Source organism: Neophocaena asiaeorientalis, unplaced genomic scaffold, assembly GCF_003031525.2.
Source record: "Neophocaena asiaeorientalis asiaeorientalis breed wild unplaced genomic scaffold, Neophocaena_asiaeorientalis_V1.1 scaffold296, whole genome shotgun sequence".
Taxonomy (NCBI): Eukaryota; Metazoa; Chordata; class Mammalia; order Artiodactyla; family Phocoenidae; genus Neophocaena; species Neophocaena asiaeorientalis.
The window spans coordinates 3,545,184-3,559,289 of NW_020175084.1; the positions used below are offsets into that span (position 1 = coordinate 3,545,184).

General features: G+C 36.6%; 1 protein-coding gene across 9 annotated transcripts in view; it reads left to right on the forward strand.

Moving 5' to 3' along the window:
* WDFY3 (WD repeat and FYVE domain containing 3) overlaps positions 1 to 14,106 on the forward strand; it is a 232,523-nt gene that overhangs the window by 140,980 nt on the left and 77,437 nt on the right. For 8 of the 9 annotated variants that reach the window (XR_003005819.1, XR_003005820.1, XR_003005821.1 and 5 more), the window contains 6 exons: positions 2,142 to 2,262; positions 2,480 to 2,697; positions 6,902 to 7,137; positions 8,331 to 8,465; positions 11,192 to 11,371; positions 12,744 to 12,977. Coding sequence is in view for 6 of the 9 variants with exons in the window: in XM_024764205.1 (XP_024619973.1) it covers positions 2,142 to 2,262; positions 2,480 to 2,697; positions 6,902 to 7,137; positions 8,331 to 8,465; positions 11,192 to 11,371; positions 12,744 to 12,977 (1,124 nt within the window). In the remaining 3 variants the exon portion in view is untranslated. The remainder of the gene's footprint in view (positions 1 to 2,141; positions 2,263 to 2,479; positions 2,698 to 6,901; positions 7,138 to 8,330; positions 8,466 to 11,191; positions 11,372 to 12,743; positions 12,978 to 14,106) is intronic. The other variant, XM_024764208.1, reaches the window with a different exon arrangement.

Below are 14,106 nucleotides of genomic sequence, written 5' to 3' on the forward strand. Positions count from 1 at the left end.
AGTGGGTGAGAAGCATATAGATCAAATCAATGGATAACACTTATTTAGTGCTTAATATTTGCCAGGCACTGTTAAGTGCTCTATATAATCTTATAACAGTCCTATGAAATTGGTCCTGTTGTTATCACAGTTTTACAAAAAGTGAGGACACTGAGGCCCAGAAGGTTTAAGAGAAACTTACCTGAGATCATACTACTGCATTTGAACTCAGGTAGTCCAACATTCTAAGCCATCCTGAATACTAACATTCTAAACCACTGCACTATTCTACCTTATACAAAGATTATTTCTAAGTTCTGAATTAATATAAGCCAAGTAAATAGGAATTAAAAAGGGAAGTCCTGGGACTTTCCTAGCAGTCCAGTGGTTAAGACTCCACACTTCCACTGCATTGGGATCGGGTTCGATCCCTGGTCGGGGAACTAAGATCCTACATGCCGTGCCATGCGGCCAAAAAAAAAAGGAAAGTCCTTTTAAAATCTTTGGAACTGTATAACATGTTTATTTCAAGTATAAAAAAAAAAGATATGGGAAAAATATTTCTCTAGTCTCCATATTTCTTGCTGGCCATTGAATTCAATAACTACAACTAGTGCTGTAAACTTTTTTTGACAAGAGCGCGGTAGCAGGGATGTATAAATTAGGAAAATTTTCTCTTGATCTGCCAAGTTGATTAGACTAGTCTTCTCCTCATCAGTTTATTGCCATTTGAAAGAATAGAGAAAGTCAGAAGCATATTGCTGGTCTTGTTAGTATATGACCTTGATTGTTTAATTGTGTGGACTGGACCGTCTTAAGTATAACAGGATGTTCCAAAAAATTAAAACCATAGTTTTTTCTTTCATGTAGCTTACATAGTATTCAGGATACACCTGCCAAAAAAATGGCTTGAATAATGCTGAACGGTGATATAATAATTAATGCAAAATAAAATAAATTGCATGAAAGCACAGTGCAATGTGGAGTAAAGCATCAGTTCGAATGGAAAGAAGTTAACCTGGAAATTTCTTTCAGAGTTAATTGTTTTAAAACTGTATTTGAAAATTAACGGGACATAACTGACAGTGAAAAAAATAGGCATAAAAACTAAGGAGAATTCTTAATTTCTATGTGGATTGTCATTTTATTGAAAGGAAGTAATTCATTTGTCAATTAGGTTGTCCATTCCATTTGTCAACAAGGCAATCTGTAAATTACCAGTCCTATGCCTGTTAGCCTGGGAGGGAATCTTGAGTTCCCCTTGGTAAGCTTAAAGCACCCATCTCAATGATTAAGGCACTAAGTTAGCATTTTAAAAGATACTATTTAAAAGTAAAAATAGTCCCTTGCCCAAACAAGTAAAAGCATATAACCATGGTCATTAAACTTTAGCCTGAGCTTCAATTATAGAGTAAAGGAAAGAAAGCATATGGATTGTGACTTACTAACCCCGAGCTCTTAGTGGCAGAGCTGGGCCTGCAACACTAGGCCATTGATCCCAGTCCCTTGTGCTTCCAGTACTATCCATTGAGAACCGTAAACTTTCTGTCTTCCTTCCTTTCTTCCCCAAGTTCTCCTGTGCATTTGTGTGCCTTTCCCTCTTGTCTGTGCTATTTAATTCTCACTTTACTTTATGTATTATAATTATTGAATAATTTATGCTTCCTCTTTTCTTTTTTTTTTTTTTTTTTTTTTTTTTTTTTTACGGACCGGGGCACGAACCTGTGTCCCCTGCATCGGCAGGCGGACTCTCAACCACTGCGCCACCAGGGAAGCCCCTCTTTTCATTTTTAAATCTGGAAATTTTAACCATTTCAGTCCTTCAAAAAGACTAGAAATTAAGGGTTTGCATTGTTATTTTTGTTCATGTGATCCTCGTTTGATTACTTTACCCCTGTTGGTAGGAGAAGGGAATATTAATATAAAAAAGGGGTTCACAGTCTTTATTATCACTTGTTTAGATAATGTCTTAAGTAAATGAACAGTTTTCAGGATTCTAAAGAGAAATGTTGGACCCTTTTTCTTGTTCACTTGAGTGGAAAGTACTCCTAGAGAAAATGTTTTCTGAAAGGTGTGTTTCAGTGAGATTTCCTAGAACAGTGTTGGATATTTTATCCTAGTTTATCGACTAGGGCAATTTAATGTATTTATTTTCATTGTAGGAACTGAAGAAGAGTTTGGAGGTCTTGTATCTGCCAATCTTATACTTTTGAGGAACAGACTTCTAGATATCTTACTAAAACTGGTTTACACATCTAAAGAAAAGACAAGCATTAATTTGCAGTAAGTAAAATCTTTTGAGCATTGATGGTAATAGTTGCTACTACTAGTTAATTCATGGTAGACAAAAGAAAGATTTGCCACTGACTTTTAATAGATTTTTTTTAAACCCTGAAAGTTATCGTATCTCAAGAATGAAACTAGTCTTATTTTTTTAAATTTGAAATCATAATCCTTTAAATTAATGTTTGTTTTGTTTAATCCATCTGTCTTTGAATAGAGCTTGCGAAGAGCTGGTCAGGACGCTGGGTTTTGACTGGATTATGATGTTTATGGAAGAACACTTGCATTCCACCACAGTTACGGCAGCCATGAGGATTCTTGTCGTCCTACTGAGTAATCAGTCTATTCTCATCAAGTTCAAGGAAGGACTCAGTGGTGGAGGGTGGCTGGAACAGACAGATTCCGTCTTAACCAATAAGATCGGGACTGTATTAGGTATGGGACTTTTACAGTCAGCTGCTTTGAAATAAGCTGTTTTGTGTTTTGTGTTTAAATCTTATATAAGCTTATACTCTTCAGTTTGTCTAACAACCATTGAGTCATGAATTTTGATTAATGGTAGAGTAAAAAGAATAAAAAGTTTCAAATTTGGCTTTTTTAATTGCAAATCAAACTGAAGTCAGAGACAGGATATTAAGATGTGAAAACTCAAGTAAATTTCTTATGATTTCTTTTTGTTGTATAGTCCCCTTTCTGATCTATAAATAATTTGCAAATTATCAGAACTGACTTAATAATAATATTTTGAGCGTCTATTCTGTACCAGTTACAAACACTTTTCAGTTTCACAATAACTTATTTCATTTTCACAGTAGCACTATGATATATAAATACCCATTTTACAGATGAGAAAGTCAAGGCATAGGGGTGAAGTCACTTGTCAGGTAAGAAGTGTCAAAATCTGAATCCAGGGCTTCCCTGGTGGCGCAGTGGTTGAGAGTCCGCCTGCCGATGCAGGGCGGACACGGGTTCGTTCCCCAGTCCGGGAAGATCCCACATGCTCCAGAGCGGCTGGACCCATGAGCCATGGCCGCTGAGCCTGCGCGTCCGGAGCCTGTGCTCCGCAACAGGAGAGGCCACAACAGTGAGAGGCCCGCTTACCTCAAAAAAAAAAAAAAAAAAAATCTGACTCCAGGTCGCTCAATCCAAAACCCATGCTTTTAATAGTTATGTTATATTGCCACACAAATATTTAAGCTCATTGAAGTTTCAGCCAAAGCTCCTTATTCTCTGCTTATTGGTTCTATGCTGTTTTCAACACAGAACTGAGCATTTAAACAATATTAGAAAATTACAGTTTCCTGTGTTAGATTTATTTGAACTGGTATATATTTCTGTTCATATTAATTCCTTATTTTGGAAAATATATATTTAAGATAATGTTTTTATTGAAAATTATAGTCATTCAGTTCTTAAAGTATTTAAAAAATATATTTGTCTTTATAACATTACAGTTTAAAATCATATATAATTGTATTCTGCAATAAGCATTAAGAATAACTATTTACCCTGTCAGGTGGAAAAATTAGGTATCAGAATTTAATATGTAATTTATCTGTTAAAAAAAAAAAAAGTTCAAGTATCAATACCTAGGTGCAACCTGCACTACTTTGTCAAATGTTAAAGCAAATGGTAGGAAGATAGAGCTTACACCATAGGATTATTTTATTGTTATTTCACATGTGAAAAACGTCTCAAGGAACTTTGTGATGAAGAAAGAAATTCACTGTGAAATGATTTCTCAAGAAAATTGTCTGCTTTAAAATATGCATCTTAGGGCTTCCCTGGTGGCGCAGTGGTTGAAAGTCTGCCTGCCAATGCAGGGGACACAGGTTCGTGCCCCGGTCTGGGAAGATCCCACATGCCGCGGAGCGGCTGGGCCCGTGAGCCATGGCCGCTGAGCCTGCGCATCCGGAGCCTGTGCTCTGCAACGGGAGAGGCCACAACAGTGAGAGGCCCACGTACCGCAAAAAAAAAAAAAGCATTTTAAATTATTATCATTATAGAGACTTTATGATCTGAAAAATAGATTGCTGTTTTGCCTTGACTCTGGGAGAAAGATATAGCCAACAAGTGTCATAAACAGTTTCGTAGCAAGAAATTTAACTTTTTGACCTTAATAGTAGCTAGTAGCTACTAAGAGAATAAATAGTGAAAGGCACAATTCAGTGTGAGTTCGGAGAATGTAAGAGTTTTAAATGCTAATTGACAGCACTGCTTCTTACTGAAGGCCAAAATAATACCTGAGTTTCACCTAGGACTTTGCAGTTTGCAAAATTATTTAACATATGTCATCGCACTTGCCTTCAGGATTCCAGACACGGGTGTATGTATTTTATGGTATATAAGTTATGTATTATAGGAAATAAACCTAATGAGTATACATTAAGAATTAATTTCTCTCTAATTAGGAAAATAATACTGTTAAATACATAAGCTTCCTGTGTCAGACAGTAATATGTCTGAGTATCTGTCTTCTGACAGTCAGTTCTGTCCTTTTTTCTGTCCTACATCACTTCAGTAATAGCAGGAAAAGGTGCTTTTAACTTTTCTGACCTACCTGACTTCATGTCTTAGAATTTATTTGTGCTTCATTGATACCTGCTTGTATATTGCATATGCTGCTTTGGTTCTAAAAGAGAAATCTAGGTATTTAAGTTTAATTTAAATTTGATTAAATTTAATATAACTTTCCCTGAATATCTATCTGATACATACATACTTGTGTATATATACGGATGTATATCTATATCTACATATATATAGATATATCATCTCATTTGATTCTGTTTCTCTTTGATATGATGAACAACCTAAAGTTTTTGAATGTTTTATTCATATTTCTTAGTTTTTTGTCAGATTTTTCTTTATAAAAATACCTTCCATGTAGCTGTAACTTGAATCTAAATTAATGCTTAACTGCTAATAACATATTAGATATTCCTTAATATCAATTATGGGGTGGAAATAGAGTGTGAAAATTTGGAAAGGAAAATAAATGCTAGTATTGGTTTTCATTTAGGACATATAATTTGATCAAAATTTCTTTTCCTACTCAATGTATAAAATACCACTTTATGTATTTTGATTTCTTAAGGCTCAGACTTTTTTATATTCATGATTTCATTTAGAATTTACTACAAACAAAAATCACCCAGCATCCTAATGCAGCCAGTTTTTCAGAAATGTGACAGTGTCATAGAGAAGGCCAACAGAGACAGTTTAGCTTTACAGGCTTCAAGTCCTGGTGCCACCACTCATTAACTTTATGACTTTGAACAAATTGCATATTTTCTACATTATAAAAAGGATAATAGCAGTTTCTTACATGCCCATTGTCTAAGAAATGAGATGATACATGAAAGAGGTTGGTAATTTGCTGTCCAATTTTTTGTTAATTAGAAAAGCATGCTTTAGAAGATTAATTCATATCACACTGAGCAATTGATTTAGATGAACTGTTTAAAAAGCCACCTAGATACAAATTTCTCTTTCATTATTTTAAGTAGTAACAAGTATGTGCTTACTTCATCATAGAAAAAAGAACTTGGAAAAAAATGTGAATATTCATTTGAAATAAAAATTGTTTCAGAGTAAAAGTCAATCTTTCATCTTGCTGTTTGCAGAAGTTTTCCATTGAATCTCTAGCCAACATTTCTTCTGTACTGAGCACTGTACTAGGTTTGGGGTGGCAAAAGAACTAGATGTTTGAGGGCTTCCCTGGTGGCGCACTGGTTGAGAGTCCGCCTGCCGATGCAGGGGACACGGGTTCGTGCCCCGGTCCAGGAAGATCCCACATGCCGCGGAGCAACTGGGCCTGTGAGCCATGGCCGCTGAGCCTGCGCGTCCAGAGCCTGTGCTCAGCAATGGGAGAGGCCTGAGTACCGCAAAAAAAAAAAACAAAACAAAAAAAAACAACTAGATGTTTGAGTTGTTTCCCAAAGTTAGTTAGTTAGTTATATAAAGGAGGAAACAGGATTGATAGAAAGGCTGGTGCTGTAAGCCACATTAATAAGCAGTGATCATCTCCTGGTAGAGCCGTGGTTCTAGACTGATTTTGGATGTTCAGATAACCACAGTGACAGTGGGTTCAGACTTGCTATCCCACTGCCAGACAGCTTTCCAGCAGAGTTACAGATCATGTTGTGAGGAAAGATTATTTTGCATATTCATTTTGTCTTGTCTCTTGATTCATAGATCATTTAAGGTAATTAGTTTATCACGATTTTCAGGACAAATGAAATATATTAACTATATTTTGGTGCATTTTTAAGTTACTTTTTTTTGTAGCATCTTAAATTCTGGCTGTTTTGAATATTACTTTCTTCTTAGGGAAATGTTAGAGCTCTTTGGAGGTCATTCTTTTAATGAGTAGAATTTATACTACCTCTTGTATCTGACTGCCTCAGCTATGTTTTGAGACCTGTATCCTAATAGACAGGCTTGCCAAAGTCAAAGAGATAGTAAAGTAAAACTTTTGACTGAAAGATTAATTCAACAGTTGAATAGTTAATTACTTATATTAATGTGAATGTTCTGGATGGAAATGTCACATATGCTGAATTACTCCTTTCTTTGTTAACGTAGCATGGTAATCGATTATTAATTTTGTCCTTATCGTTGTTTCCTCTTCTCTTAGGATTCAACGTGGGCAGGAGTGCTGGTGGGAGATCGACTGTCAGGGAGATTAACCGGGATGCTTGTCATTTTCCTGGTTTTCCAGTTCTTCAGTCATTCCTTCCTAAACACACTAATGTACCTGCCCTCTATTTTCTCCTCATGGCATTGTTTCTGCAGCAGCCAGTTAGTGAGCTGCCTGAGAACCTGCAGGTCAGTGTGCCTGTCATCAGCAGCCGATGTAAGCAGGGTTGCCAGGTAGGAATTATCTAGTAGGGTGTAAGTGTAATTACATTTGTCAGAAAGTCACCACAGGGTGATGGGTTAATCACACTAAAATCAAGTGGTTCCATCCCTTTCTCACGTTTGGGATTTGATTTGGAACATAAAAATCGGAAAGTACCATAGAAAATTTCCCCAAAAAGAAGTCCTTTTTACCTATTTGGTCTTTTTCTCTTTATGGTTACTCTATATGATTATATATGCGTGAAGACTTTGGATGATATTTTAATGGTGATCAAAAGAATTCTTTTGAGTAACATGATTTTATCTAGAAATATAATTTCTGTAGAATTAAAAATGGAATAGTGTACATACCATAAATTGGGTGGGTATGAAAGGATTCTTAGTACAAGTCTGATTAGAAAAATGTTTTTAAATTCTCAATGATAGATAATGTCCACGTTAGGAAAACAGTAAGGCTTTACCTGATTTCTAATCTGAGACTATCATGGATATTTCTATATAGTTCATGTTTGTGGCACTGCAAAGACATAGGAATTTAGTTTTAAACTCAGTTATACTTCCATAATAATGCCAAAATGCTATTCAAATCAACTCTAGTCATTGACAAAACCTTTTAAATGAAAACGCTGAGTCTGTACCCATACATTAAGTCACAGTACAGATTCATGCTTAGCAGAGTTTGGTTGGTTATGTAATTTTCAAAATAAGCATGACACCATAGTCATAAAGTGTTATATAAAACTACTATGAATAAATCTCCTCAGACTGATTTTTATTTCATCAAATCTTCATCTGTATGTAACCTAAAAGTGAATTAGAACATTGCTGAGAGTGGGGGAAAGAGTAAGTTCAATGTGCTTTTTAAAAAGATCCTGCTTATTTAAGACCATCAGTTCTTTAATTTCATCGCCTAACTAATTAGCAAGTATTTTATTTTTGTTTGTTTTCCTTAGGAAAAAAAAGAAAATGATGTTTTTAACATAGGTCTAAGACGGGATGATACATAATATTCACTTTGTCTTGTAAATGTAAAAATGAGTTTTAAAATATAGGAGGGAGGAGTGCTAGGTCTCTATCTCTTTGTCATTGCTCACTTCGGAAAAAACTAATTAATTTCAAAGAAATTTTAGAATATTAGAACTTTTGAGGGTCTCTACTGAAAAAAATTGGCAATGGCTAATCTTTATTCACTTTCACCTCTGCAGTTTGATTTAGATTCCATTTGGACATTTATCTTTGGAGTGCCTGCCTCCAGTGGAACTGTGGTCTCTTCTATCCATAACGTATGCACAGAAGCTGCTTTTTTATTATTGGGGATGCTCCGCAGCATGCTGAATTCAGTAAGTTCCTGAGATACTGATACCTGTCGGTAGTTCTTCCTGCCTGTGATATTTTTTAAAATAGAAGAATCCTTTGCTGTCATAACTCTTTATTTACTATGTGGTTTCTGGAACCTCAGCCTCTGTGTTTTGTTATCTTTAGTGTAAGAAAAGACCATGCAGTTGTTAAGATCCTGAGCTCGGGAGCTAGGTTCAGAATCCCTACTCTGGTACTTCAGACATACTAACCTCATGTGCGTCATTTCCTTATGTATAAAATGCTGGTAATAATAGAATTTATCTCTTAGGACTCTTGTGAGGATGTATGAGTTTGTGTATACACAAAGCACTTACAAGAGTGCCTGGTGTAGAGTAAGCACTTCATAAGTGTTAACTGATGCTGTTAGCGCTATAAAATACATATTTCAATGTATAAGTGTATATAACGAATATATATTGTACTGAATGTCATTGCAATATGTTGTTTGAACTTTTAAAATCACTCTCATTTAGAGATTTAAAATGTTATCAGTGCAAGTTTTATTTTGTATTTGTTTTTATGTTTTCTATTCTAATTATTTCTATTCTAATTGAAAGAGTAAATGACAAAATGTATGTTCCTACCTTTCTTACAGGAATACCGTGAATAATGATTTAATTTGTTTACACGATTTGGGGTCACATTGTAAGAGGAATTATTAACCAGACTCTTTGGATTACAAGTACCTGATAAATCTGATTTTAGTCAAAACTATTCTTATGCCATCTAAGAAAAGAACGTTACTATTAAATGTGTTAATTTAGAATGCTTTGGGATTCTTGTTTTGGTTTTTATTCATAAACAATTATAAAAATCTAAGCTGAAAAAGAAGCCACTCTCTGGGGAAGTATCAGAAGATAAGCGTTGTTGAAATATATTCTTTTTTTGTTACTCTTTTATCATCATCATCACTGTTATTGTTGTAAGGCTTTTAAGGAAAAACAACTCCTATGTGTCTACTTTATTCAATATTCTACTACAACGCTACTTTACTTCTGACACTTCTGGTCACCAAGTATGTGGAAGGTTTCACCACACCAGCTGGGTGTTCAACAGTTCAATTCAGTTCTGACACTATCTACTGGGAGGTAGCATCAGGTACCACAGGTTAAGGGCTCAGTCTCACAAGATACCCCTCCCCCCCACCAACCCTGCCCCACTTCAAATGCCAGTCACAAGTCCAGGTTGTTACCTGTGTTTCTGACTCACCAGTTATAAATTTCAGGTTCCCGTGACTGAGGAAAACATTTTACCTCCTAGATTACCAGTTTATTATAAAAGGACGTATCTCAGGAACAACCAGATGGAAGAGGTGCATAGGGCAAGGTGGGAAGGGACACGGAGCCTCCATGCCCTCTCCGTCCTGCTACTCTCCCAGCACCTCAACGTGTTCATCAGTCCAGAAGCTTTCTGAACCCTGTGTTTTTTATTTTTATGGCACCTTGATTACACAGGCATGATTAATTAAATCATTGGTCACTGGTGATTGAGCCTGGTCTCCAGCCCCTCTTCATCCCTGGGGGCTGTGGGGAACAGGTTCAGTTAACTTCCAGCCCTCTAGTGCCATGGTTGGTTCCCCCGGCAAGACAGCCCATCAACATAAACTCAAGTGTGGTGGAAAGCAGCTTGTTATGATTAACAAAAAGACACATTTATGGCTCTTTTATCACTTAGGAAATGCCAAGGGTTTTAGGATCTCTGTGCCTGAAATGGAACAAAGACTAAATATATATTTCTTATTATGAATCACAATATCACAGTTGCATAATGGTTAAGAGCACTGTTCTCATTTTTTATATGACAGTAGGAGGCTCAGAAAGGTCAAGTAACTTCCTCATTTTTTTTTTTTTTTTTTTTTTTTTTTTTTCTAGGATTTTTACAGTATCAGGTCTTATGTCTAAGTCTTTAATCCATTCTGTGTTAATTTTGTGGGTGGTGTAACATAGGGGTCCAATTCTATTTTCTGTCTGTGGTTATCCAATTTTCGCAGCACTGTTTGTTGAAGAGGCTGTCCTTTACTCATTGAGTATTATTGGCTCTCTTATCAAATATTAATTGACTGTATATGTGGGGGTGTCTTTCTAGACTCCCTATTCAGTATCATCAGTCTATGTGTCTGAAACTATTTTAATGTTAACACATTTAGACAGGGCATTTGTTCTTTAGCTCTTTTCAGATCTCCCCATTCCCTATTTTATCTAGGATTACTCACACATTTACTTTACACTCAATGGCTCACGGGCCCAGCTGCTCTGCGGCATGTGGGATCTTCCCGGACCGGGGCACAAACCTGTGTCCCCTGCATCGGCAGGCGGACTCTTAACCACTGCACCACCAGGGAAGCCCAACTTCCCCATTTTTATCTTAATCCTAACTCTCTGGCGTGATGGAGGATGGGGCAACTTTGATGGGAATAGAGCCACTACTGGCTCCAGCCATATTCATGTTGATAATGATGAATAATCAAAACCATTGACTCTAGTTACTGAGCTGTGAGTACTCAAATGAATAGAAAAACATTCTGTCAGTTTCTAGGGCTATCACCTTTGTTTTAGCTTTCTAGATTTGTTGGCCTGTGTGTTTGCTCCTGTGTGTGGTTTACAAGAGTTCTGGACCATCAATTTATCTGGTTTTAGAAGAGTAGTGAGTAACTTTTAGTAGTGTCAGTTTTTCTAACATGTTGTTTCCTCTCTTGTCCCCATGACAGCCTTGGCAGTCAGAAGAAGAGGGATCTTGGCTCCGGGAATATCCTGTGACCCTGATGCAGTTCTTTAGATACTTGTATCACAATGTCCCAGACCTGGCCTCCATGTGGATGAGCCCTGACTTCCTGTGTGCATTAGCAGCCACGGTCTTCCCCTTCAACATTCGCCCTTACTCAGAGATGGTAGGAAAGGGGGAGGAAAATATCAAAACTGGAATTAGTCTGCTCCAATGGTTAGCAGATTTTTTTGGCCAATTTTTTAAGCTTCTCACCAAGTTACAGTTTCATAACTTTCTGCTTCATCTCTTACATCATTATCTGGTATCTGGCTCCCCACACGCTCCTTCTGCTTTCCCTTGAAATAACAGTGAATTCTACTTCCTGTTTTCATTTACCATATTCTTGTAAGTCCCTCATTAGTGAATTCCATCTTCATGTAGTTGTTGATCCATTTCTTCTTATATTTAATGATAGCTGTATAGTTGTGAAATCAGGTTACAGAACTCTAGTCAGACCAAATTTATTTCCACTTCATTTATATCAGGAATTAGGCATCTCCTGCATTTAGTCTTTACAAATTAATTACAGGATTGATTGTCTTTATAAGAAATGACATGTGTGTTTGTCCCTTCTGTTCAACTTTTTCTATTTTGTTCAACGGTTATTTTTCATATTTTGCACTAAAGAGAAAGTTATTAGACTGTAATCATACGTAGTATAAATACTTCTTTTGTCCTATAAAACGAACCCAAAAGCCGGTTGTTCTTCCATAGAACTTCAGAATTTCATGATGTTTTGTCTTACTTCTACCACTTACTCGAGAGGCTGGAATAAGGTATCTTCTTCATACTAATTTTTCTTCATGTATAATGGTGAAATACTCGTTCTAAAATTATGGCGATTTTTAGGAAAAAAGCAAATATAGCACATGACCTTAACACCATGGCTTGTTTATAATTTTAGAATCCACATTTTAGGTAAAAAAAGATTTTAGTAATATTTTGATGTTTTTTCCTTGTCAGCGTCTTGTAATCTGTCTTCTAATCCTTCTTTTTCTGTTGGCTCAAACTTGGTACTAGTTTCGTATTGCTTACTTATTTGGGTTCTTTTTTTTTTTTTTACCTACAAAAATGGGTCAGCCCTTGGGTACAATCATTATGCCAGATTTTTATCTGAAAGTCTATAACACTTGACTTCTCAGTAGGTATGTTTTAAATAAGCAAATATAGTCATTCTCATTTTATTATTTCATTTATTTCAAGTTCAGTTATCCACAATAGAGATAAAATTCAACATAAAGCAGTTATATGGTTAGTGGCCAGTGAGTAGTTTAATATTAGAAAGAGCATGTGTTGAGTAATCGTGACATATGGTGCCCGATTACCACCCTGAAAAGAGAAAATAAGTAAAGCAAAGTGAACGATGTAATGCACTGAATAGCTTAATAGGAGGTAAACACTGAACAAAAATACTGTTGCTGCTACAATTTGGTGGAAGTAAAAACATCAAATGAAATCGAATGTGACTAGGATATATTTCCACTTGATTTTATTAGGTGACTGATCTTGATGATGAAGTTGGATCTCCAGCGGAAGAGTTTAAAGCCTTTGCAGCAGACACAGGGATGAACAGAAGCCAATCAGAGTACTGCAACGTGGGTGTCAAGACATACCTGACCAATCACCCTGCTAAAAAGTTCGTTTTTGACTTCATGCGGGTCTTAATAATAGACAACCTCTGTCTTACCCCTGCCAGCAAGCAGACTCCACTAATTGATCTTTTGTTGGAGGTAAAGACAAAGAAATGCATTTACATCTCTTTCAAATTGTTTTTATAATGAGAGCGTTAATAACCAAGCAAGTTTTATGCCACATACCTTTCAGATTTCTAATTCTTTTGGGTTGTAAAGGCAGAACATATCATGAGCTATGGGAATTTTTTATCACAAATGTGCTAATATACACCCTATCAATTTGTTTCTCTTCTTTCTATTCCTTTTGGCATGTCCTTAATTTAGTCCTTTATCACCCTTACCCTGGATAGACCAGGAATTGACAAACGTTTTCTGTAAAGGGCCAAATAGTAAATATTTTCAGCTTTGTGGGCTGTACAGTCTCTCACAACTACTTCACTCTGCCATTGCAATGAGAAAGCAGCCACAGACAACACATAAATGAGTGAGCGTGGCTGTGTTCCAGTACAACTTTATGTACAGTAACAACTATAGGCTGAATTTGGCCCATGGACCTTAGTGTTCCAGCTCCTTCCCTAGTTATTTACAGCAGCATTGTCTCCTTAGCTTATAACTTCCTACTTCAGTCCCTCTTATTTATCACTTCCGGTATTATTGCTTTTAGTGTCCTGTGGGGCTTAAGGCGTGGTGCATTGCACATAATAGGTGCTCAATATGCACTTACTGAATTTTCCCCAAGGCAGCAAACTTGTAGGTTGTTTGGTATCTGAGCTCAGGCTCCTATAACAAAATACCATAGACTGGGTGGCTTCAGTAGCAGACAGTCATTTCTCACAGTTCTGGAGACTGAGAAGTCTGACGTCAGGATGCCAGCTTGGTCAGGTTGTGGTGAGGGCCCTCTTCCTGGCTTGCAGATGGCTGCCTTGCTCTCACATGGCAGAGAAAGACCTCAGGTGGTTATTCCTCTTCTTATAAGGGCATGAATCCCCTCATGTGGACTCCCCATGACCTCATCTAAACCTAATTACCTCCAGAAAGCTCCATCTCTCTAATATCACATTGAGGGTTAGGGCTTAATTTATGAATTTTGCGGGGGGACACAAACATTTAGTCCATTGCACTTGATAATTCTCCTGATAAGTGATAAGAACTAGCTGATGCATCAGAAAACAAACCCTAAAGTGGTCACCCTGCTGGCTCTAGAAATTGACCATCCCTGAAAACC